Source organism: Canis lupus, chromosome 5 (genome assembly GCF_003254725.2).
Source record: "Canis lupus dingo isolate Sandy chromosome 5, ASM325472v2, whole genome shotgun sequence".
Classification (NCBI taxonomy): Eukaryota; Metazoa; Chordata; class Mammalia; order Carnivora; family Canidae; genus Canis; species Canis lupus.
The window spans coordinates 80,704,226-80,731,285 of record NC_064247.1 but is presented as its reverse complement, the minus strand read 5'-3'; the positions used below and the strand labels follow the sequence as shown (position 1 = coordinate 80,731,285).

Here is a 27,060-nt window from a genome sequence, read left to right as displayed (position 1 = left end):
CAGCGTCCCAGGAGAGAGAATCTTAAGCAGATTCCACACCCAGAGAGCCCGACTTGCAGCTCCATCTCCCAACCCTGAGATTATGAGCTTGCGATCATGACCTGAGTCGAAATCAAGAGTCTGATGCTTAACCACCTGAGTCATCTAGGTACCCCTCTTCTATCAGTATTTTAAGATGTTTTTCTACCATCTCTTAGGAGTCATTGTTGGTAAGTTTATAGTCATTCACAGCATCATCCCTCATAGATAGTGCCTCATACTTTTCTGGCTGCTTCCAAGATTTTCTTTTTCTCTCTGGTTTTAACGATGACTATAATAATGCCTACTTGTGATTTTCTTTTTACTTATCTTAATACTTAGAGGACCATCATGGGCTGGGCCTACAGATTTCATAGTTATTAGCTTATAGATGGCTTTTAAAGACATGGACCTGGAGAAGATCCTTGAGGAGGAAAGTGCAGAATTCAGGAGAAGCCCTGGAAAACGTAGCAGCAACCTGGTAGAGAAGGAGTTGGCAGTGGAGGCAATAGAGGGATGGCCCTTGAGGTGTCTCAGAAGCCAAGAGATGAGCGTGTTTCAAGAAGGCAGTTGTCAACTCCTCAGCTACTGCTATGAGCATGTAAGTGCTCCTTCACCAGTAGAGGGCAGGAAAGACCATTTTAGGAAGGGTCAGGGTGGGGGGGGGGGAGATTGAAAATAGATGTTTTGTGGGAAAGAGGTGATTAAATGAACCCCTCTGAATCTTAGGCTGTAATTTGTGACCTCCCTTACTAGAATGTAAGCCCTATGAGGGAAGAGACTTTTTTTGTTTAGTGCTTTATCCCTGGCACCTGGAACAGTTAGAATGCATTTTCTGTGGTAAGTATTCCGCCTTTTATTTTTCTGTTCTGGCTACAATTTGAGCCCAGGAAGATGACTAGACAAGGTCTCTGCCCTCTGAGCATGTGAGGAATAGAAACAAACTAGATGAAGTATAATGTGTTTAGGTTCTGCCGTTCTAACCACATCCCAGAGTGCTTTGGGAAGATAGAAAGCATGGTCTCGAATTCTGCTTAGGCTCGGGTGGTGCAACTGGGGGGAGGCTTTCCAGGGGCAGTGACATCTGGGCCGGGTCCTAGAGAATGAGCTGGAGTGGCCAAGGCATTCCACATAGAGAAAAGTAGTTTGTTTCCCATGTATGTAATCTTTTTTTTTTTTTTTCCTTCAAAAGGATCGGATTCCGGTTCACTACTCATCACAAAACATGATGTCCTGTTGGCTACTTTAAACTCTAACCTGTCTGCTTTGGAGGACAAATTGCTGAAGGATCCTCACTGGGAAAAACTGAAACTCCTAAGGGATGAAATGGCTAATAAGGCAGAAAGGCCTCAAAACTCTGTGGATGTCACCTGGAATTTTACCTCTCAAACCTTATTGTTGCTATTGTGCTTGAAGGAAACCATGATCCACCTTGCAGCCAGTTTCAATCCGGGTAAACCCAACCCGAGGACTCCAGAAGCTGCTCCTGCCCTGAGCCCAGATACACTTAGTATCTCACAGCAGAAGACTGTCCAGTCAGCCTTGCAGTTTGTAGTCACCTTGGGTGTCTGCCCCTATCTCATGCCCGGAGTTGGAGTCCCTTTGAGATGCAGAACTGAGTTTGGGGCCGTTGTTCAGGATGTGGTATGTCTTGATGCTCCTCCTCATGCAGCCCGGAGACTGTACACCAGCTGCAAGCTTCTTCTAAATGTTGCACATCACACATCTCTGGGGAGCTTGATTTTCAGCCGCCATTTTGGGGATGTTGCTGCCGGTCTGTGCCAGCTCGGATTCTGCCCAAACAAGGGAAGGTCACAAAAACCTGAGGAAGAGGTAAACACATGCTGAATGTGCACGTGTCTGTGTGAATGTGTGTATATTTGTGTGTGTTTATAAAAGACAACTCTTAGTTTTTTGGAAAGGGGCTGTTGGAAAGACCTAGAATTCCTGTTGAATGCCAAAACATATGCAGTGGATAAATGAATCTTTTTAGAAGGCTGGAGTTTCATTTATTAGATGCTAGTCCTTAGCATACCTAGAGACTCTGTTTCACCTGTTTCTTTTTTTATTTATTTATTTATTTATTTATTTATTTATTTATTTATTTATTTATATTTTTGAAGATTTTTTTTTTTAGAGATTTTATTTATTCATGAGAGACAGAGACAGAGAGAGAGGCAGAGACACAGGCAGAGGGAGAAGCAGGCTCCATCCGATGTGGGACTTGATCCTGGGTCTCCAGAATCATGCCCTGGACTGAAGGCGGCGCTAAACCACTGAGCCACCCGGGCTGCCCTGTTTCTTTTTATTTTCTGACAACTGTTGCAGGCTATGTCTTTAAGTCTCTGTTTCTTTCTTTCTTTTTTTTTTTCCTTTTGCCTCTGTTTCTTTTTTAATAAAATGTGTATAATGATACCTGCCTTGGAAAGTGGTTGTGAGGATTAAGGATAATGTGGGTAAAGTACCTAGCCCAATCCCCAGTAGTGCTTATCAAAAAGTAATTACTACTAATATTAGTATTAAACTATTCATCTCTCCTTCATTAAGGTCTTGGGAAGATTAAATGAAATGAAGAATGTAAAGCACTGAGTACACTGCATAATTCAATCAGTGTTCCTTGTTATTATTAGCTGTTGGGGTATGCGCCTGTTTTTTTGCTGACATGGTAAGGATTTGAGTACCTGGATTGTAAAGGTGCCGTGGAGGTTACAGAAGCATTAGACATTAACCGAGTAGACAAGACTCTTAAGTAGAACATAGCAGGGACCAGTGCCCCTCCCATGAGAAGACCACCAGCATCAGTGTAGGAGCCTAGCCAGAGGAAGCTGTTGAGATATGAATTTATCAAAGGTCAGTGTGGCTCAGATGCAGGGAAAATCCTTAACCCCTGGAGCCAGATTCATAATGCCTACCCACCTCATTTCTTTGTCACCCTCCAAACTAGTCTTCTCTGTTTGTTTCCTTTTCTGTTCTCTCTCTTGCATATGTTCACAAATAGTTGTCTAAAAGTTGCTATCAGGCAGTCCAGATGGTTCAGCAGTTTAGCGCCGCCTTCGGCCCAGGGCATGATCCTGGAGACCTGGGATCCAGTCCCGTGTCGGGCTCCCTGCATAGAGCCTGTTTCTCCCTCTGCCTGTGTCTCTGCCTCTCTCTCTCTCTGTCTCTCGTAAATAAATAAATAAAATCTTTAAAAAATAAATAAATAAAAGTTGCTATCATCTGAGCAGTAACATGAAATTATGAGCTCCCTCCATGGCTTCATGTTTCGGGGAGCAGTGCACTGTGCTCTTCACTACAGGGTATGAGTCTGTACATTTCTATCAGTGCCTACTGCCACCACATCTCTCAGATAGGGGTTCTGGATTGACAGGTCTTGTTACTATGACTTAAACAGTGCCCCAGAGTATCTAGAAGGAAGGAGAAAAGGGAAGCACACAGAAAGGACCAAGGAGGGAGATAAGAGAAGTTGCCAAAAGGGGAAACACAGCGGGTGTATGTTTTGAAGCTGAGCAAAGCCCCAGTGTTAGGAGCTCTTAGCAGTGCCTATGCTTCATGTTGCTAAATGGTAATGGGCATGACCCTAACTGCTTTACTGAGTAACCAAAGGGGGACAGTACTGGTGAGGCTCAGGGGAACTCAACAAATAGCACCCCTCTTTGCTGCCCAACTTCTGAATGAATTAAAAGCTAACCCAGTAAAGTGAGATGAGAACTCGGAATGTCACTTCTATTACTCCTAAGTGCAAAGTCAAGTATATGACTTAATTGATGGAGACAGCTGGGCTTTTTAACAGTGCATTCCAGAGTTAGACACCCTTACTGCTCATCCAGTTGTAAGGAGTATGGGGAAACCGCAGCACCTTCTGCTCCGCCATGGCAGGGGATAGGCCTCTGTAAAGTCCATGGCAAGGAAGAGCAGAGCAGAATGTGCACTTACTCCCAAGACATAAAAGGAGCTGAGTTGTACATGTCAACACTCACCAATAAGTAAGTATATTCCAAACTCACCAATAAGGTAAGTGCCTATGTGATCTCCTGCCCAGAGTGAGCAAAGGGATGGAGAAGGGGCTAGGAGCATTTTAGTATTATTACTTCCTCCATGTGGAAGGGAGCCAGAAAGAGAAAGAAGCCTGCCCTCCTGTCCTCTCATAAGTGTTTTTATACAGTATTGTAAACATTACCTTCTATTGCCTGCTAAAGCCAATACATGTTTCTTTTAGGTTTTAACAGAAGAGGAAAGAACCCTATCTAGGGAGGCCTTGAGAGACATCTTGGATCAAGCATATCAACCGTTAGCAGTCCGAGAATTACTCATTCTCCAGGGAGGACCACCCCAGGTATTTAGGCCTGAGGACTCTTGTGGGTGAATCATTAATGATCATGTGCAGAATGTTGTCTTCTCCTGGGAAATGTGATAATCTAGTTGAGTCTTATTTCATCCTTTATTTATTTTATTTTATTTTTTTAAAAATTTTTATTTATTTATGATAGTCACACACAGAGAGAGAGAGAGAGAGAGAGAGGCAGAGACATAGGCAGAGGGAGAAGCAGGCTCCATGCACTGGGAGCCCGACGTGGGATTCGATCCCAGGTCTCCAGGATCGCGCCCTGGGCCAAAGGCAGGCGCCAAACCGCTGCGCCACCCAGGGATCCCTTATTTCATCCTTTAGATCACTAAATGATATTTGTAAAACAGTTACAATGGTCCTTGGGATAATTTTTTTTATAAAGATTTTATTTTTAAGTAGTCTCGACATCCAGTGTGGGGCTAGAAACTACACCCCCAAGATCAAAAGTCAAATGCTCTACCAGTGAGCCAGCCAGGTACCCTGACTGTCAGGATAATTTCTGTTGTTGTTGTTAGATACACAACTTTATTTATTTATTTATTTATATTTATTTATTTATTTATTTATTTAGATTTTATTTATTCATCAGAGACATAGGAAGAGAGAGGCAGAGACACAGGCAGAGGGAGAAGCAGGCTCCATGCAGGGAGCCTGACGTGGGACTCGACCCCGGGTCTCCAGGATCAGGCCTGAGGCTGAAGGTGGTGCTAAACCGCTGAGCCACCCGGGCTGCCCTTTATTCTTATTTAATAGCAAAAAATCACAAGTGATCAGAATTATGCATTAGGATAATTTTTAAGGATTTTTCTATTAATGGAATGATGATGACTTTCCCCAAGAATATGGCCGTTTTATTTATTTATTTAAAATTTTTGCTTATTTAAAAAATTTAACTGGAATATGGCAATTTCATTTAAAATATATTTTATTCATTCTGAAACCAGAGCTATATATATATATATATATATATATATACACACTAAAATTTGATTGTTTGATGATACATTCTTCTGGCAGAAGTACTTGGACATTTTATTCTTTGAATGGAGTCTATATAATCAAGAACTTAACATTAGGGCTATTGTTGGGACTATTTTATCTCCTTTGTTTGAAAAACATAAGAGTATATATTCTGCTAGGTGTAAGATAGTTCCTTTTTTCCTTAAAAATAATGATTTATCTGAAATGTTTTAATTTAATGATGGAGTTACCTATCTGCTTAAATATCTATGTTTAGTTATGGGTATAGAGTAAAGAGTGAGGGGCCAGAGGCATTAGTGGTAGGTCAGGAACAAGGACCAGCTGAAATTGGGTATAAAGATACCTTGTAGATGAAGTCATTTTCATCTCATCCCTAGAATATTACTGTAGCCTCCCACTGGGCTCCCCTGGCCTCACACTGCTTTTCTGGATGACTCCACAGTTTGCCAGATTAAATCAAATGTATTATAAGAACATGGTAAAAAGCAGAGGCTCTGGACATCAACATATTAGGATTCAACCCCAGTGTGCAGTTATGTGGATTAGTAAACCTTTCTATCTCTCAGTTTCCTTAATGATAGGATAGTAGCTCCTTGCAAGTCCATTTTGAGATCATTTGGGAGTTATTTATCACAGTGCTGGCAAATCATAACCCCTTCCATAAGTGGTGATTATTAGTCTTCCTTAAATGAAAGAGGGCCTAGTTAGGATTAAATGTTTCTGTCACTAATTTTTATTTATTTTATTTTTAAATTTTTATTTATTTTTAAAGATTTTATTTATTTATCCATGAGAGACATATATATATAGAGAGAGAGAGAGGCAGAGACATAGTCAGAGAGAGAAGCAGGCTCCATGCAGGGAGCCCAATGCGGAACTCGATCCCGGGACCCCAGGATCATGCCTTGGGGTGAAGGCAGATGCTCAACCGCTGAGCCACCCAGGCATCCCTGTCACTAATTATTATGTTCACGTAGTTATGTATCATGATTGACAGCAACATAGTTCAGGTCTAGATCCCAAACAGAGACCCCAGGTCTCTGTTTTATTCATGGTGGTTCCACAGAGCTCTCAGAAAGGAACACTTGAAGAAATTTAAGTATTTTTTTAAACTGCTGTGCCACAAGGAGTCAGAGTAGCTGAGACCATGGAGGCAAGGAACAGCTGCCCTCTTACTGTCACAAATTGTACTCTTAGTGATGAATAACTTTCATAGGACTCTTATATGGAAGCTAGATTTGATTGGAAGGGCTGCATTCAGAGATTGGTTACATTAACTTTGTGTTTCTAAAATCTATATTTCATTCACCTATGTGTTTGGCTATTTCTGGGTTTGAAATTTCACTTGATATTTCACTTGAAGTTTCATGGTATTTCTACTTTCTCATAGGTGATACTAAAGGAAGTTTCTTTGTGGAAAAAAATGCTGTTCTTTTTTTTAATTTTTAAAAAAGATTTTATTTATTTATTTGAGAGAGGGAGAGAGCAGGAGAGCATGAGCATTGGAGAGGGAGAAGCAGGCTGCTCATCCAGCAAGGAGCCCGATACAGGGCTTGATCCCAGGACCCTGGGATCGTGATCTGAGCCAATGGCAGCCGCTTAACCAACTGAGCCACCTGGGTACCCCCAAATGCTGCTCTTCTGAAGTCTGTTTATCATACTGTTACTTGTCAGTATGACTCAGTATATATTTCTATATTTTAATGATTTCTACATATCCTATCTATTTTACTGACACTGAATTCATACCTTTTACTTCCTTTTTTAGTCCTGCATGGATGAGAAGACACAAGTTAGGTGTCGGGCCCCTGCCTGGCTTCGGCGTCTATGTGGACAGCTGCTCTCTGAAAGGTTGATGAGACCCAGTGGTGTTCAGGCAGTAGTCCGGGGCATTTTGGAAGGAGCAGGTGGTAAGAAATAAAATGTTTCTGTTACTTTGGTATCCAGTTTCCTCTGATGCAGGGTGAATTATTGGTCTTTAGCACTTGACTGTAAAACCTGATTGTGAATTATCTCTGCCTTTGTGGAGATTGAGGAGGTTCAATTTGGAGATTAAACCTTAATGAGCTTCTTTTACAGAAACTAATTTTCTTGCCATTTTTCTAAAACAGACGATTTTTCTAAAATAATCTGCTTATGTTGTTGAATAATATTCTTGGCTGTTTCAAATAACTTATAATATCAGAGGAGAACATTGCCCAGAACGTTTAAGTAAAACTCTCAAGAAAGGGCAGCCCTAGTAGCTCAGCGGTTTAGCACTGCCTTCAGCCCAGGGTGTGATCCTGGAGACCCGGGATTGAGTCCCACATCAGGCTCCCTGCATGGAGCCTGCTTCTCCCTCTGCCTGTGTCTCTGCCTCTCTCTCTCTCTCTCTCTCTCTGTGTGCCTCTAATGAATAAATAAATACAAATATTAAGAAAAAAAAACCTCAAGAAAGTGTGAAATTCCCCAGGGGAAAGGGCTTTGTGCCAGGGCACTAGGAGTACTTCACTTCAGGACTTAATATACAAAACACTTCTCTGAAGCTGGAGAGACCTTAGAGATGCACACTTCAGAATGAAATTGTGGATTCATTTCCTCAATTATATTCTCTAAGTCCACAGGAATAGAAAAATGTTGATTATCATGCTAAGCATGGTAGTCATTTTTAATTTACATTTTTAAATTTTTTTCAACAAAATTATTCTTGTGCATAAAGAGTCAAATTGGTGTATAAGGCTTACGGAGAAAAATAGTCCTTGGCCCCATTCCAGTCCATCTCCCTTACCCAGAAGCAAGCACTTTGACCTCTTTTAGCAGGTTTCTTCTGGTATTTACCTCTAAGGCATTTACAGAACCTTTAAAATTTTTTTCATTTTAGGCAGCATTTATCATCTTCTCACCACATGTGGAAGAGGATTTTGCTCTCTTTTAGAACTCTATCACCACTCCCCTCAGACATACTCCATCTCCTAAATAGTCATGTCCTAATTTTGGTTAGGTTAATAGTCAGTGTTCATGTTCTTCTAACAGTATAATTATTATTTACAGCTGGGTTGTATAGTATGCCATGACTACTTTTCTTTTTACATAACTTTTGTACTTCTTGCAGTTAATAACCACTTGTTTGCTAGGTTTTTTATGTACCTCTCACTAATCTCTTCTCAGATTCTCTCACAGTTTAAGTCTCCTTTCAAATACACCCAATATTCTATTGCTTTGGTCTTCTTGGAGACATCTCTGTCTGAGTCTTCTCTAATCTGGACTAGTTATCTCTTGGACAGCAAACCTCCTGGGATCTCCCTTCACTTTTATCCTGGTGATTCCTTTGCCTTTCTTCTGTGTTTAGTCCCTTATCTCCCATATCCCATGCACATTCATTTCCTATTGCTGCTGTAACAAATTACCACACACTTAGTGCTTCTTGATGGAAATGATATTTATACTGGGCCCTGAAGGCTGAGTAGGACTTTTTTAGCTGACAGTGAGAGAAGACTAACACATAGGCAAAGAGAATAGCATGTATGAAGGAACAGACATAGAGAAAGCATAGTGTTTTTGAAGAAGTTTCAGTGTGGGTAAAGCAGTGATGGCAGAGTGTGGTGTTCAAGATTTTGAACTTTATTCTGAGGGTAATGAGAAACCATGGAAGGTTTTAAGAAGGAGAGAAGTTGGATCAAATCTACATTTTATTTATTTATTTTTAAAGATTTTAAAAATTTATTTAATCATGAGAGATACATAGAGGGAGAGACAGAGACACAGGCAGAGAGAGAAGCAGGCTCCATGCAGGGAGCCTGATGTGGGACTTGATCCTGGGACCCCAGGATCACGCTCTGGGCTGAAGGCAGACGCTCAATCGCTGAGGCAGACGCTCAGTCGCAAAGAGAATAGCATGTATGAAGGAACAGACATAGAAAAAGCATAGTGTTTTTGAAGAAGTTTCAGTGTGGGTAAAGCAGTGATGGCAGAGTGTGGTGTTCAAGATTTTGAACTTTATTCTGAGGGTAATGAGAAACCATGGAAGGTTTTAAGAAGGAGAGAAGTTGGATCAAATCTACATTTTATTTATTTATTTTTAAAGATTTTAAAAATTTATTTAATCATGAGAGATACATAGAGGGAGAGACAGAGACACAGGCAGAGAGAGAAGCAGGCTCCATGCAGGGAGCCTGATGTGGGACTTGATCCTGGGACCCCAGGATCACGCTCTGGGCTGAAGGCAGCCACTCAATCGCTGTCCCAAAACCTACATTTTAGAAATACCTATCTGGATGTATTGTGAAGAATGGGTTGGGTAAGAGCAGAGGCAGGGAGATCAGTTAAGCAGTCAACTGAGAGGTCTCAGTGGCTTGGATCAGTGCAGTGGCCGTAGAAATGGAGAAAAAGGAATGACTTGCAAGAGGTTTTTAAGAGGTAGCATTCCGGGGACACCTGGATGGCTCAGTTGGTTAGGCATCCCACTCTTGATTTCAGCTCTGGTTATGATCTCAGGGTCATGGGATTGGGCCCTGCGTCCAGTTCTGTGCTCAGTGTGGAGTCTGCTTCAGGTTCTTTCTCCCTCTCCCTCTGCTCTTCCCCCTGCTTGAGCATGCTCTCTCTCTCTCTTTCTCTTAACTAAGTAAACTTTTTTTTTTTTTTTTTTTTAAAGAGCTAGCGTTGCCAGAACTTAATGAAGGGCTGGATATGTGGGGAGGGAAGAGGAGAGACAAGAATCAATCTTGATTTTCCATTTCTAGTGTGGTAAATGTACCTTGGTCCTATCAGACAAATGTGAAGTCAACATGGTTGATAGATTTGGTCTAAAGTGACTCTGATGTTTCCTCCCTAGTTCTGCTGGCCTTTGCTTCTAGGGCTAATAAAATGAAAAATTATCAGTTACTTGAGAGAAGTTGCTACATGCAAATAGGTCCTTGCAAATCTTTTTCTGAAGAAAAGTTAGAGTTCATCCAAGGTCATGCAAATTAGAGAGCTGCTGTAAGACGCTTAGAGCCCTATTTTTTGCTATGAGCTTTTTCCCCCTCTACTTATGCATGTATATATTTTTTTGTTATCTATTTAAATCTTGTTTCTTCTCAAAACTGATTTGAGGCAATTTATATTTACTCACACATTTGCCATTTCTGGTGTTCTTCATTTCTTTGTGTAAATCCAAATTTTAATTCAAATTTCCTTCTGCCTGAAGAACTTCAGCATTTCTTATAGTACAGGTCTGCTGGCTGTGAATTCCTTTAGCTTTTGTTTATCTGAAAAAGTCTTTATTTTACCTTCCTTTTTTTTAATATATTTTATTTATTTATTCATGAGAGACACAGAAAGAGAGAGAGGGGCAGAGACATGGGCAGAGGGAGAAGCAGGCTCCACGCAGGGAGCCCGATGTGGGACTCAATCCCGGGAAGCCAGGATCACGCCGTGGGCCGAAGGCAGGCACCAAACCGCTGAGCTACCCAGGGACCCCTCACCTTGCTTTTCAAAAATATTTTTGCCGTCATTTTTGTCTTTGTTCCCCTACATGTGATAGATCTTTCTTTTTCTGGTTACTTTTAAGCATTTTCTCCTTGTCACTGGTTTTTAGAAGTTGATTATGATATTCCTTGGTGTGGGTGATATTCTTCTTTTTCTCTGCTTAACATTTCTTGAGCTTGTTAGAGCTGAGTTTTATAGTTTTTATCATATTTGGAAATTGTTTAGACATTGTCTTCAAAATTTTTTCTATCCTCTCTTCTCTCTAAAACTGTTTTTAAAAAAAATTTGAGCCCCAATGTGGGGCTTGAACTCACAATGCCTGAGATCAAGAGTTGAATGCTCTACCCACTGAGCCAGCGAGGTACCCCTCTTCTCTCTTTTTGGAATTTGAATTACACCTAATATTATGCTTAATGTTGTCCTATAAGTTACTGATGCTCTGTGTTTTTTTGTTTGGTTTTGTTTTGTTTCTCAGTCTTTCTGTGTTTCATTTTGGGTGATTTCTTTTGCTATGTGTTCAGGTTTATTGATTTTTTTCTTCTGCAGTGTTTAATCTGCTGTTAATCCCATCCAGTGTATTTTTCATTACAGATTTTTTTTTTTTTTAAAGAGAGAGAGAGAGAGAGAGAGAGCACAAGTGGAGGGGAGGGGCAAAGAGAAAGGGAGAAGCAGACTCCCTGCTGAGCCAGGCGTCCCTAGAGTAACCTTTAATCTGAGGTAATTTGGCCCCACTTCTAAGCCAATAGCATTCTGAGATTTTACTTAATGCCCTGTGTATATATTAGGAGGCCTTTCCATGCAAGCTAGTGGGAACACAACCTGTTTCCAGCCCTTGTGAACTTTAGGGACTTTTTCCCCTACTTCTTTCTGGTGGTTCTTGCCTCAGCCTTGTTTTTGTTTGTTTGTTTGTTTTGTGGGTTTTTTGTTTGTTTATTTGCACATATACACAGGTTATATACTATACTAAAGATTTGAATGAGGACACCTCTGCAGATCTCTGGAGCTCTCTCTTTACATACCTCTTTTCTGGTATTTTACTCTGAAAATTCTAGTTGCCTTAACCTCCCTGAACTCTGAACCATGTTTCTTTTTTTTTTTTTTAAAGATTTTATTTATTTATTCATGAGACACAGAGACAGAGAGAGGCAGAGACCCAGGAAGAGGGAGAAGCAGGCTCCATGTAGGGAGCCCGATGTGGGACTCGATCCTGGGACTCCAGGATTAGGCCCTGGGCTGAAGGCAGGCGCTAAACCGCTGAGCCACCTGGGCTGCCCTGAACCATGTTTCTTTAACTGAACAAGATGCCAGGCTTTGTTTGGGTTCCCCTTTGATGTGTTGTGGCCTCCAAGCTCTCTCTAAGCAGTAGGCTAGGGCATTCATGGAGTTCACCTTGTTTGCTTTTTTTTGTCTCAGAGGTCATTGTCCTGGGCTACTTGTCCAGTGTCTAAAAACTATTGTTTATAAAGTTTGTCCAGTTTTCCAGTGATTTAAAGAAGTAAGGTAAATCTGATACCTGTTACTGTATAGCTTTGGTTTAAGGCAGTTTAAATGACATGATGAATATAAAGAGACATAATAATAATAATAACAACAATAATAATAATAAAAGTAATAGACACTGAGAAGCAGCTAGTATTCAACCTCTGTCAATAATAACATTACAATGAATAAGTGCTCTTTTTTCCTCTGAACTTCCAGAAACCAACATGGAAAGTGCCAAGGGGTAGATTATCTTATTAAAGAAAAAACCAATTTTTAGTAGAGAAGAACACTTTTGCAGAAATTTTAAGGACTGTATGGGGGAACTAGTAGGAGTTTTTGACCTCTCTGTCCATCACTGACAGCTGGGGCCGCTGGCGGTAGTGACGCTGAGGCAGCGGCTGCTGATTGGAAGAAGTGTGACTTGATTGCAAAGATTTTGGCCTCTTGTCCCCAGCAGTCTCTTTCACCAGAGGATTACTACAGGGATATCTGCCCCCAGGTAAACACTTGTGTTTCTTCTCACTGTGTGAGGATTATCTGCTTATTCACAGAAAGGAGACTCTAATGCTTCTCTAAGGTGGAGGTAAAAGCAATATAATAGGTTTTTCTGTTTGGTGACAGGCCTTGTTAATAAGTGAATAAACACCTATGGAAGAGACCCACCTAATTGTTATGTTTAAGAATGCCTCCCTATTGTCAAATGAGTAGCCCAGCTTGCTCTTTTTTAATCTTTTATTTATTCATTTATTTTTTTTTTTAATTTTTATTTATTTATGATAGTCACAGGGAGAGAGAGAGAGAGAGAGAGGCAGAGACACAGGCAGAAGGAGAAGCAGGCTCCATGCACCGGGAGCCCGACGTGGGACTCGACCCCGGGTCTCCGGGATCGCGCCCTGGGCCAAAGGCAGGCGCTAAACCGCTGCACCACCCAGGGATCCCTTTTTTTTTTTAAATTTTATTTATTTATTCATGAGAGACAGAGGGAGGTAGAGACACAGGCAGAGAGAGAAGCAGGCTCCATACGGGCAGCCCAATGTGGCTCAATCCAGGGACTCCAGGATCAGGCCCTGGGCTGAAGGTGGCGCTAAACTGCTGAGCCACCCAGGCTGCCCATGAGCTACCTGGGCTGCCCCCCCAGCTTGCTCTTAAGAGCTGGAATAAGAAACTAAAATTTCATCTTGTTCATTATCTTTTCTGTGTGTTTTTAATTAGTTAAAAAAAAGCAGGTATTAAGTAAACAAGGTAAATTAACATGGTATTCAACTTAAAAAGCACAGAAGAGTAAACAGAAAAATAAATCTTCATCTCATTTGGTTTCTAGTCCCTCAGAAGTAGTCACTGTTGGGATCCCTGGGTGGTGCAGCGGTTTGGCGCCTGCCTTTGGCCCTGGCCCGGGGCGCGATCCTGGAGACCCGAGATCGAATCCCATGTCGGGCTCCCAGTGCATGGAGCCTGCTTCTCCCTCTGCCTGTGTCTCTGCCTCTCTCTCTCTCTCTCTGTGTGTGACTATCATAAATAAATAAAAATTAAAAAAAAAAGTAGTCACTGTTACTAATTTCTTATTTATTGTCTGGCAATATTCTGTATATTAATGTGTATCCAATTATATATGTATCTGTATATATATTCCAATTTTTATCCAAGTAATAATGTATACACACACTGTTTTTCATTTTGCTTCTTTAACTTAACAGTGTATCTTGGAGATCATTTCATCTAGAATCATTTCATATAGTTACCTCATTCTTTTCATAGCTATGTAGTATTTCACCATATTAATCTACCATAATTTATTTAACTAGCTTTCTGTTAATGGGCATAAGTTGTTTCCATTCTTTTGCTACTACAAATCATGCTGCAGTTAATGTCTATAAATATTTATTTATTTATTTATTTATTTATTTATTTATTTATTTATTTAAAGATTCTATTTATTTATTCACGAGAGACACAGAGAGAGAAAGAGGCAGAGACACAGGCAGAGGGAGAAGCAGGCTCCATGCAGGGAGCCCTATGTGGGACTCCATACCAGGTCTCCAGGATCACGCCCTGGGCTGAAGGCGGGACTAAACCGCTGAGCCACCCGGCTGCCCAATTTTTATTTTTTTAAGAGAAGGAGAGAGTAGGGTTGAGGCAGAGGGAGAGAGAGAGAATCCTTTTTTAAAAAAAAAGATTTTGGGATCCCTGGGTGGCGCAGCGGTTTAGCGCCTGCCTTTGGCCCAGGGCGTGATCCTGGAGATCCGGGATCGAATCCCATGTCAGGCTCCCGGTGCATGGAGCCTGCTTCTCTCTCTGCCTGTGTCTCTGCCTCTCTCTCTCTCACTGTGTGCCTATCATAAATAAATAAAAATTAAAAAAAAAAGATTTTATTTGTTTATTAGAGAGAACACACAAGCAGGGGGTGAGGGAGAGGGAGAGTATCTTTCAAGCAGACTCCATGCTGAGCGTGGAGCCCCACATGAGGCTCAGTCCTATGATCCTGTGATCATGACCTGAGCTGAAGTCCACAGTCGGATGCTTAACTGACTGAGCCTCCCTGGCACTCCAATCTCCATGCAAGTTTTTACACGTGCAAGTATTACCATAGGAAAAATTCTTAGAATTGAAATGATCCATTTAAAGGTTGTGTGCATTTAAATTTTTGATTGATATTATTCATATTATTTATTTATTTTCCCATACCTTTGCTTACACCATGTGTTACAAGACTTTTCTTTTTTTTTGCTAATGTAATACATGGAAAATACGGAAGGAGTTTTCTTAACCAGTATTCCCCAGGCATTTAGATGTAAGACACACCCTTTGGAGTAGAGTCCAAAGAAGGTCATTCAGTTGTTATGCTTATCATCAGAGTTCTCATGGATAGGCATGCATGGAAATAAAATATCACAATGCAAAGACGTTATGTTGAAAATACTACACATAAATCGTTCTACAGGACAAAGTTGGCATTTGCGATGATGAGTACATATTTTCTGAATCTAATAGCTATAGTTTTGCTTCTTAACAAATTGATTAAATCAAGTCACATGTTTTAGTCTCTCTGGAGCAGTGTCAAAGGTCACATAGTTTTGGACAGAAGATACTTCTGTTTGCAGAAAAATGCAAGAGTCACTTTTAAGTCAGGAACAAATGCACTTCTCTGTTGGTTGCTTATACTTTGGTGAACCAGTCACAGGCACTGGAGAACTATATTTATCTTTGAGAATAAAATAGACTCCTTTGTGGGATAGTTCAGGCATGACAGGTTCTTTATTTTATTTTTTTTTAATATTTTATTTATTTATTCATAGAGACATAGAGAGAGAGAGAGAGAGTGAGTCAGAGACACAGGCAGAGGGAGAAGCAGGCTCCATGTAGGGAGCCTGAGGTGGGACTCGATCCGGGGTCTCCAGGATCACGCCCTGGGCTGTAGGCGGTGCTAAACCGCTGCACCACTGGGGCTGCCCAGGGTTCTTTAGGCCCTAAATATATTTATATGCCTTGATTCAGATATTTCATTTGGTGGCACTATTTATAATAGCAAAAAATTCTTTTATTTAGGGTTTGTTTTTTTTTTAAGATTTTATTTAATTATTCATGAGAGACAGAGAAAGAGAGACAGAGACACAGGCAGAGGGAGAAGCAGGCTCCATACAGGGAGCCTGACGCAGGACTTGAACCTGGGACCCCAGGATCACAACCTGAGCTGAAGGCGGCACTAAACTACTGAGCCACCCAGGCTGCCCTTTTTTTTTAGGTTTTTAATTTAATTTAATTTTTTAAAAGATTTTATTTATTTATTCATAGAGATGCAGAGAGAGAGAGAGGCAGAGACACAGGCAGAGGGAGAAGCAGGCTCCACACAGAGAGCCAGATGTGGGACTCGATCCAGGGTCTCCAGGATCATGCCCTTGGCTGCAGGCGGCGCTAAACCGCTGCGCCACCAGGGCTGCCCTAGGTTTTTAATTTTAATTCTAGTGTAGTTAACATACTGTGTTATATTAGTTTTAGTTGTACATAATAGCAAAATTTTGAGAGAAAACTGAATGTCTGGATATTAGGGAATAATTTAATAAGTTCTTACATACAGCTTAGGTATAATATTTTTGAGGAATTTATAACAATCTGAGCAGATTTCAGCAGTATGTAAAAATGAATATTAAGTGTGGTCTCAAAAAAATTATATGGAAATATACTGGAAAAAGTATATCAAAAATGTTGTAGTGCTTTGGGATGATTTTTCTTCTTAAAACTTTATTTTGCAAATTTTCTCCAATGAACATGTATTTTATAAATTTGATAGCATTATTTGATAAGAGCATAGCTTGATTCATACACCCTCTGATACTGGGTTGTTAAATTAAAAAAAAATTCTGTTGGATCAGTATTATTGCAGTAAGTTTTTTATTTTTTATTTTTTAATTAAAAAAATTTTTTTAATATATATTTTTTAATCTAAAGACTTTAGTCCTTTCTCTAGTTAATGCACTGTTCCTTGCACAGTCTTGTATTTACCTCATGTACTTTTCCTTGTAGATTCTAGATTTATTTCACTTTCAAGATAAATTGACAGTACGACAGTTTCAAAGAGTTGCCACCACTACTTTTATAACGATGTCAAGAGAACGCCCACAATTGGCTTCAAAGTATTTGCTTCAGCCACTGCTAACTCCTCTCCATCGATGTTTAAATACAGCAGGTAAAGAAGGAAGTCTGGTGATTGGGTATCCTTCTCAAGCATCTTCTTCAGTGTCTCAGATTTAAATGATGTAAGTCTGTAGCATTGCAGTGATTTTAGTTTTGCTGTCTTTTGCCCCCAACTTTTTATTTTGAAAAATCCACCTCACAGAAGTTCCAGGGAGAGTACATTAAACCACTTTTATACACCTTACCCGGATTGACCATTTTGGCCATATTCACTTTATCTTTCTCTTTTTATAGGTGTACATTTTTCTGAAGCACTTGAGACTTAGCTGTAGGCATCATCTAATATACAGACTTGATTCAGGGTGCCTGACTGGCTTAGCTGGAAAAGCATGCAACTCTTGATCCTGGGGTCATGAGTTTGAGTCCCATGTTGAGCATAGAGATTACTTAAAAATACATAAAGTTAAAAAAATAATGTGCACACTTGATTCAAATTTCTCAAATTTTTTCAAGAATTTTCTCTGTAATATTTTTTATTATACTTATTTATTTAGATTTGTTTTATTTATTTGAAAGAGAGAGAGATCACGAGCAGGGCGAGGAACAGAGGGAGAAACAGATTCCACTGAGCCAGGAGTCCAATGTGGGGCTTGATCCCAGGACACTGGAATCATGACATGAACCTAAGGCAGGCACTTAACCAACTTAGCTACCCAGGCATCCCTGTAGCTGTTTTTTAAAATCAAGAATCCAGCCAAGAATCATGCATTTCACTTACTGGCTTTATCTTTTTAGTTTGCATTAATGTAGAGTAGTTCCCTGTGTTGTGCCCAAGATTGCAAATCCGAGAAACCACCAAGGAGCCGACACCGATGCAAACACACGAGGGTTTATTTACAAGCTCGAGCTTGGATCCAAGTATACCTGACACAGCGGAGCAGGGACTTGGACCCCGAGACTAAGAGGAGTAGCAGCTTTATAGGGGCCATTGGCCAATGGGATTGTAACATACGCAGAAAGTTGCACAGTCATGTCCGTCTGCACGCAGGTGGCTGATTGAATTACATTTTACCCTATAGTATCCATTTGAACTGGCCTATTACTTTGGTCAGAATTGGCACGCACTTTGGTGGGCACAGGGCGGGGATTACATTGTTATGAGCCGATTTCTGATTAGGGTGTGCCCATCAGCTTGACTAGGGTGGGGCAGCGCCTTAAGCAATAAGCAGGTCATGTGGGGGTGATACAGGAGGTGGCCGGTGCAGCACAAAATGGAGTTAGTCCTGCTCTGCTTGTCCAGGGGTAGGGGATTTTTGTTATATTTCCTGGGTCCCACACCCTAGTCTTTTGTTTTTCACAATGACATTTTTTTTTCCAGATGAATACACTTTCTTTATTGAGGGTGACAAGCCAAAACAAAACTCCAAAACTCCAAACGTGTAAAAACCCAGGATGCTAGAAATACAGACTCAATTCATTTGAATAGAAGCTCATCCAGACTGCAGTCACAAACCCTAGTGAGATGCATGTGAGTGCTAAGACAGGGACAGGGGGACAGGAGTGAGGCCAAGAGAAAGGGTGGGAAGGGGACTCCATAGGCTTCAAAAGGATCACCTTCACAGTGCTACCTCCACCTTCCCAGTGACTGAAGACCTACTAGGCCCAATCTTTTGACCCCCTATCTTGGAGAGGGCTTTGAAGGCCAGTCCCAAATGGTTCTGCCCTTCCTTGTGCTATCCTTGTTTGCTGAGGCTTCGAGCCTCACTCTTCTCCTCTATACTCTTTTCTGTGATGAGTAGCAGGTTAGGGTACTATGAGCCACAGTGTGAGGCTGAGGGATAGGAGAGGCAGAGTAGAGTCAGGGTGAAGAGAGAAGAGTTATTCCAGGATCCTTCTTCTACATGAATCCCAAACTGTGCATCCCCCCACACTGTGCCTCTTATATCCACTCAGATCTGAGAAAGTACACTATAGGCGTAAGCAATTGTCCTGGAGACCTGCTGTGAGTCGGAGAAGGGGATGGGCTCTCTAGCCTGCACTTGGTGGAGCTGCCTGGTGAGAGTTGATGGCAGCAGCAGCTTCTTTCAGCGGGTCAGGCTGTTGTTCAGCGCAACCAAGCAGGAGCATGCTGTACTGCCTTGCCAGATCCATGTACTTGTGCTGCTCCACGCCCCGGGAATCCACAGCAGACAAGTCAGTGATGTTGCTGGCTGTCTGAGCAAGGATGGGGGGAGAGCAGGGCCTGCTTATCTGTGTAAGCAGGCTGTGGTAGTTGGGCTTAGCTCCAGTGAGGGCTTCGAAAGGGGGGCCAGGCCACTAGGTCCAGCAGCAGCTGCCGGTCCTCTCTGTCCTGGTTCAGGTCCTTGTTCTCCCAGCCTTAGCAGCACTCCATGGTGGGGTTCAGGCCGGGTACCCAGGCCACATTGAGGATGGATGGCATCTGTCCTCATGATATTTTTGAAGAGCCTTGATTATAAAATGTTCTGTAATTTGTATGTCTAATTGTTTCCTCATGATTAGATACAGATGAAACATTTCAGCAGCAATACTACATAGGATGACAATATTTTTTCTTAGTCTCCATCAGATTAGGGGAGCTTTTATAAAGAGGAGCTTTTCTTGGGCAGCCTGGGTGGCTCAGTGGTTTGGCGCCTGCCTTTGGCCCGGGGTGTGATCCTGGAGACTCGGGATTGAGTCCCGTGTCGGGCTCCCTACATGGAGCCTGCTTCTCCTTCTGCCTGTGTCTCTGCCTCTCTCTCTCTGTGTGTCTCTCAGAATGAATAAATAAAATTTTAAAAAAAGAAAAAGAAAAAAAGAGTTTTTCTTTCTCCTTACCTCATCACCCCTCCTATTTTTTTTTTTTAAAGATTTTATTTATTTATTCATGGTAGACACACAGAGAGAGGGAGAGAGAGAGAGAGGCAGAGGCACAGGCAGAGGGAGAAGCAGGCTCCATGCCAGGAGCCTGATGCAGGACTCGATCCCGGGACTCCAGGATTGCGCCCTGGGCCAAAGGCAGGCGCCAAACCGCTGAGCCACCCAGGGATCGCACCCCGCCCCACCCCCCGCTCCTATTTTTTTAAGATAAAAAAAAATTAAGTACAGTCTACCCCCTGAGCATGAGGCTCTCTACCTCACCACCCCAAGGTAAATTTTATTTATTTAAAAGATTTTATATATTTATTTATTTGTTTGAGAGAGAGAAAGAACATGAGCAGGAGGGAGAGGGAGAGACAGGCTCCTTAGCTGAGCAGGGAGCCTGCCATGGGGCTTGATGTCATGACCTGAGCCGAAGGCAGACACTTAACTGATTGAGCCACCCAGACACCCCTAAAGATTTTTATTTTTAAGTAATTTTTGCACCTAACCTGGGACTTGAATTCACAACCCCAAGATCAAAAGTCTCATGCTCTGTTGACTGAGCCAGTTGAGCCCCTTGAAGTATTCTTTCTGTTGGACTTCAGTATTAGGGCCTAAGATTCTTATATATCTAATTTCATGTACTAAGACTAATACCTCATTACTAATTTATTTATTCTCTTGTCTGTAACTGATGAGGTGTTCTAGTCTGCGGCAGTGGTTCTTATAGTGTGGTCCTAGGGCCAGCAGCATCGGCATCACCTTGGGAATTTATCAGAAATACAACTTTAGGGGAGCCTGGGTAGCTCAGCGGTTTAGCGCCACCTTCAGTCCAGGGCCTGATCCTGGAGACCCAGGATCGAGTCCTATGTCGGGTTCCCTGCATGGAGCCTGCTTCTCCCTCTGCCTGTGTCTCTGCCTGCCTCTCTCTCTCTGTGTGTGTCTCTCATGAGTAAATAAATTTAAAAAATCTTAAAAAAAAGAAAAAAAAAAGGATTGTAGCAGCTTTGCATATATTTTTAAAAAAGAATACAACTTTATTATTATTTATTAGAAATATAAATGGGTTCTCCCCAGACCTACTAAATCATAAGTGCTGGTGTGGGTCCCAACAATCTGTGTTTAATAGACCCTTCTGGGTAATTCAAATGAGTGTTCAAGTTTGAGCCCTGGTCTAAAAGCACTATTCTTGGGAGGCCTAGATTCAGTCCATTTGTTGATCAATTATTTTCATCCTGGACCTTGTTCATTCATTTTAGGAATATTTATTGGACATCTGTTTGCCAGGCCTTTCTTCATGTGTTAGGTTATATTTATAACACCAACTGCATGTTTTGCATTGATAATCTATGGATAACAAAAAAGGACTATCTAATAGTCGGACTGGTTTTAGATAGATAGCCCATCATTGCCACTGGAAAAACAATCCAAAAAGATAGGCTTTCTCACTTCATTTTTCATATTGTATCACATTTTTAAGACTATGTGACAATAATGATGAATTATCATATTTTATCAATTCTAAGGTACACATGCTTTTCACATAAAAAACTTTAATTTTGGAAATATTTTTCACATTTTAACAACTCTGATATCAAGATGCATCTCACAATTATTGTTGTTTCCCAGGCAGCAATCATGGCATTGTCTGTGCCTGCAAATGAGCATTAAAACTTGTAGAATGGGGCTGCCGGGTGACTTAGCAGTTTAGCACTGCCTTCAGCCCAGGGCGTGATCCTGGAGACCTGAGATCGAGTCCCAGTTGGGCTCCCTGCATGGAGCCTGTTTCTCCCTCTGCCTGTGTCTCTGCCTCTCTCTCTTCTCTCTCTCTCTCTCTCTCTGTGTCTCTCATGAATAAATATATAAAAAATCTTAAAAAAAAAAAAACTTGTAGAATGGACATCAGCAACTTAGAAAAAAAAACCATGAAGACAATAGTAGAGTGGTGACATACACAAAGATAAACTCAAAATGGATGAAAGATCTAAATGTGAGACAAGATTCCATCAAAATCCTAGAGAAGAACACAGGCAACACCCTTTTTGAACTCGGCCATAGTAACTTCTTGCAAGATACATCCACAAAGGCAAAAGAAACAAAAGCAAAAATGAACTATTGGGACTTCATCAAGATAAGAAGCTTTTGCACAGCAAAGGAGACAGTCAACAAAACTCAAAGACAACCTACAGAATGGGAGAAGATATTTGCAAATGACATATCAGATAAAGGGCTAGTTTCCAAGATCTATAAAGAACTTATTAAACTCAACACCAAAGAAACAAACAATCCAATCATGAAATGGGCAAAAGACATGAACAGAAATCTCACAGAGGAAGACATAGACATGGCCAACATGCATATGAGAAAATGCTCTGCATCACTTGCCATCAGGGAAATACAAATCAAAACTACAATGAGATACCACCTCACACCAGTGAGAATGGGGCAAATTAACAAGGCAGGAAACAACAAATGTTGGAGAGGATGCGGAGAAAAGGGAACCCTCCTACACTGTTGGTGGGAATGTGAACTGGTGCAGCCACTCTGGAAAACTGTGTGGAGGTTCCTCAAACAGTTAAAAATATACCTGCCCTACGACCCAGCAATTGCACTGTTGGGGATTTACCCCAAAGATACAAATGCAATGAAACGCCGGGACACCTGCACCCCGATGTTTCTAGCAGCAATGGCCACTATAGCCAAACTGTGGAAGGAGCCTCGGTGTCCAACGAAAGATGAGTGGATAAAGAAGATGTGGTTTATGTATACAATGGAATATTACTCAGCCATTAGAAATGACAAATACCCACCATTTGCTTCAACGTGGATGGAACTGGAGGGTATTATGCTGAGTGAAGTAAGTCAGTCGGAGAAGGACAAACATTATATGTTCTCATTCATTTGGGGAATATAAATAATAGTGAAAGGGAAAATAAGGGAAGGGAGAAGAAATGTGTGGGAAATATCAGAAAGGGAGACAGAACGTAAAGACTGCTAACTCTGGGAAACGAACTAGGGGTGGTAGAAGGGGAGGAGGGCGGGGGGTGGGAGTGAATGGGTGACGGGCACTGGGTGTTATTCTGTATGTTAGTAAATTGAACACCAATAAAAAAAAAATAGTAGAGTGGTGAACTCTTTTTTTTTTGTTTGTTTGTTTTTTGTTTTTTGTTTTTTATTTATGATAGGCACGCAGTGAGAGAGAGAGAGAGAGGCAGAGACACAGGCAGAGGGAGAAGCAGGCTCCATGCACCGGGAGCCCGACGTGGGATTCGATCCCGGGTCTCCAGGATCGTGCCCTGGGCCAAAGGCAGGCGCCAAACCGCTGCACCACCCAGGGATCCCTAGAGTGGTGAACTCTTAAGAAATATCACATCACCTGCACTCTTGGTGGCACAGAGGATAATATATTGTGGCAAAATATGGATATCAGTAATAGTGCTGAAGTGTTTTAGAAGAGTTGGACTCCCTTGTGAAGTTTTAAGAAATCCTTGTTTTGGGATCCCTGAGTGGCGCAGCGGTTTGGCGCCTGCCTTTGGCCCAGGGCGTGATCCTGGAGACCCGGGATTGAATCCCACGTCGGGCTCCCGGTGCATGGAGCCTGCTTCTCCCTCTGCCTGTGTCTCTGCCTCTCTCTCTCTCTCTGTAACTATCATAAATAAATAAAAATTTAAAAAAAATAAAAAAAATAAAAAGATTAAAAAAAAAGAACTCTCTTAATACTTTTTTTTATTAAGTGTTTTATTTTTATTTTTTTTATTTATTTTTTATTTTTATTTATTTATTTATTTTTTGTTAAGTGTTTTAATCTTCATTCCAGTTTAGTTAGCATACAGTGTTATATTAGTTTGGGATGTCCAATATAGTGATTTAACAATTCTATGTTTTATTCAGTGCTCATCATAATAAATGTTCTTTAATCCCCATCACCTATTATCACCTATTCCACTTTTTCCCTGATCCACTTCCCCTCTTTTAATATTTTCTTAAAAACTCTATTAAGAATTTTTTTAAGGGGATCCCTGGGTGGCTCAGGGTTTAGCACCTGCCTTCGGCCCAGGGCGTGATCCTGGAGTCCCAGGATCGGGTCCCACATCAGGCTCCATGCAGGGAGCCTGCTTCCCCCTCTGCCTGTGTCTCTGCCTCTCTCTGTGTGTCTCTCATGAATAAATAAAATCGTTTTTAAAAAGGGCATTTAAAAAAAGATTTTATTTATTTATTTATTTAAAAGATTTTATTTATTTATTCATGAGGGACACAGAGCGAGAGAGGCAGAGACAGGCAGAAGGAGAAGCAGGCTCCCTGCAGGGAGCCTGACGTGGGACTCAATCCCAGGTCTCCAGGATCAGGCCCTGGGCTGAAGGTAGCACCAAACCACCAAGTCACCTGGGCTGCCCTAAGGTTTTATTTATTTATTTATTTATTTATTTATTTATTTATTTATTTATAATTATTTTTTATTTGTTCTTATTTTTTTAAAAGATTTTACCTCTATTCATGATAGGCATAGAAAGAGAGAGATGGGGGCAGAGACACAGGCAGAGGGAGAAGCAGGCTCCATCCTGGGAGCCTGACATGGGACTTGATCCCAGGACTTCAGGATCATGTCCTGGGCCAAAGGCAGGCGCTAAACCACTGAGCCACCCAGGGATCCCCAAGATTTTATTTTTAAGTAATCTGTACACCCGATATGGGGCTCAAACTCAGAATCCTGAGATAAAGAGTCTGATGCTCCACAGATTGAGCCAGACTGGCACCCTATTTTAAAACTTTTTTTCTGGGGTACCTGAGTGCTCAGTGGTTGTGTCTGCCTTCAGTTCAGGTCCTGATGCTGGGGTCCTGGATCAGATCCCACATTGGGCTCCCTGCGCAGAGCCTGCTTCTTCGTCTGCCTGTGTCTCTGCCTCTCTCTCTGTGTCTCTCATGAATAAACTAATAAAATCTTAAAAAAACAACCACTTTTTTTTTTTTTCAAAGATTTGACTTGTCTATTCCTAGGACCCTGGGATCTTGACTTGAGCCAAAGGCAGAGACGCTCAACCATTGAGCCGCTGAGGCGTCCCAGTTTTAAAAGGGAAATTTTTAAACACATCTGTAGAGAAAAGTTTAATAAATTATTTTCTACCAGTCACCTCAACATAACCATTGACTCTGTCGTTTTCACTTAATCCAATCCCCAATTTTTCAATCCTTCAATATACAAGTAAAATTTTAAGTCATAATGTATCATAGGTTACTTGTTTTTTCTTTTTTAGTGATACATAAAATAATAATGAGTGTTTATAATCATTAGCATCATAGATTTCATGAAATTTTATATTTGATGTTGTACATTAGTAACCATGTCAAGTCTGTAATTTTAGCTGTTACTTAGAGAACTCTCTTTCTAGTAAAATTTTCTTTCTTGAGTCCTGAGTTCTATTCAATGAGGTACTAAGTATGGGTTATTTTGTTTTTTGTTCTCTAGAGATTCCAGAGAGTGACATGGTGCCAGGGATCATTTTGGTGACAGAAGAAGAACTTAATAGATGTATTGAGGATGTATATAAGGTTGGTAATTTGAGTCACTAATGTTTTTAGCTAATATTTATACTTAGTCTTTTAAAATAGTTTTGCCTTTTTAATTAGTACTTCAAGAACTAGAATGACTAATCTTGAATTCCAAATGATTAATATTTTTTTCACTTTGAAACTGGAAACTATAAGCTCTTAGTATAAAAAAACTGTTACATTTTGAAACTGTCAATTTCATCATTTACTCTGAATGTTAAACAGCTTAGATTCTCTAACTGGCACATACTACTGATGAAAGCATGTCTTTTGAAGATACATTTGAAATGCAATAGGTTTTCAAAACTGTATGATAGTATTGAATCTACTTTATTTATTTATTTATTTATTTTTTTAAATTTTTATTTATTTATGATAGTCACAGAGAGAGAGAGAGAGAGAGGGAGAGGCAGAGACACAGGCAGAGGGAGAAGCAGGCTCCATGCACCGGGAGCCCGATGTGGGATTCGATCCCGGGTCTCCAGGATCGCGCCCTGGGCCAAAGGCAGGCGCCAAACCGCTGCGCCACCCAGGGATCCCTTGAATCTACTTTATATCTTTTTGATAGTAATCATGCCATCATTAAAAGTCTGAATAAATGAATCTTGCAAATGACTACCTAAATATGTTACTGAAAATGAAAAAAAAAGTATGTTCTCTATGATTATAGTCTTATAACTATATATGAAACATATATTTTTAGACAAAAAATGAAATCCATTGTGTTAGGGCCAGATGAAAATATTCTTCTTTTTTTTAATTTTTTTTTTAATTTCAGATTTTTATTGTCTTATAAAATTACATGTATAAGTGAATATATTCTCACTACGACAGTTTCTTTTTTTTTTTTCTTAAGATTTTTATTTATTTATTTATTCATGAGAGACACACACAGAGAGGCAGAGACACAGGCAGTGAGAGAAGCAGGCTCCATGCAGGGAGCCCCACTTGGGACTCAATCCTGGGTCTCCAGGGTCACACCCTGGGCTGAAGGCAGGCGCTAAACCACTGAGCCACCCAGGAATCCTGAAAATATTCTTTAAAGTTTAGTTCAATAAATTTATAATAGTATTTTACTATTAAAAATATCCACACTAGTAAACAGCTTTTAAAATTACATTCCATGTAAGGGATCCCTGGGTGGCGCAGCGGTTTAGCGCCTGCCTTTGGCCCAGGGCACGATCCTGGAGACCCGGGATCGAATCCCACGTCGGGCTCCCGGTGCATGGAGCCTGCTTCTCCCTCTGCCTGTGTCTCTGCCTCTCTCTCTCTCTCTCTCTGTGTGTGACTATCATAAATAGATTAAAAAAAAAATAAAATAAAATAAAATTACATTCCATGTAAAAAGGTACATGTGCTTTGGAAAATAGTTTGGCAGTTCCTTAAAAAGTTAAACATGGAATTATTACTATGACATAGTAATTCCACTCTTAGGTATATACCCAAGAGAAATGGAAACATATTCAGACACAAACCTGTGGATAGATGTTCATCACAGCATTATTCATAATAGCCAAAATGTGGGTACAGCCCAAATGTCCATCAACTGATAAATGGATAAGTAAATGTGATACATCCATATAATGGAATATTTTTTAGTCATAAAAAGGAATGAAGTATGGACACATGCCGGAACACAGGACAAACATTTAAAAATAACAATTTTTAAATTAAAAAAAAAGCCAGAAACAAAAAACCACACATTTTTTTTTTTTTAAAAACCACACATTGTATGATTCCATTTACATGGA

At 40.8% G+C, this 27,060-nt stretch overlaps 1 protein-coding gene and 1 pseudogene across 5 annotated transcripts in view; one reads left to right on the top strand and one right to left on the bottom strand.

Annotated features, from left to right (window-relative positions):
- The window catches only part of TANGO6 (transport and golgi organization 6 homolog), a 200,397-nt gene that overhangs the window by 9,624 nt on the left and 163,713 nt on the right, over positions 1-27,060 (top strand). For 3 of the 5 annotated variants that reach the window (XM_025426651.3, XM_025426655.3, XM_025426652.3), the window contains exons 2-7: positions 1,211-1,851; positions 4,238-4,354; positions 7,116-7,257; positions 12,637-12,773; positions 16,793-16,955; positions 25,227-25,309. In XM_025426651.3, the coding sequence (XP_025282436.1) occupies positions 1,211-1,851; positions 4,238-4,354; positions 7,116-7,257; positions 12,637-12,773; positions 16,793-16,955; positions 25,227-25,309 (1,283 nt within the window). Of the gene's footprint in view, positions 1-360; positions 620-1,210; positions 1,852-4,237; positions 4,355-7,115; positions 7,258-12,636; positions 12,774-16,792; positions 16,956-25,226; positions 25,310-27,060 lie in introns of all 5 variants that reach the window. The other 2 variants (XM_025426653.3, XM_049109627.1) reach the window with 1 other exon arrangement.
- Positions 18,715-19,295, bottom strand: LOC112647587 (ragulator complex protein LAMTOR1-like; annotated as a pseudogene).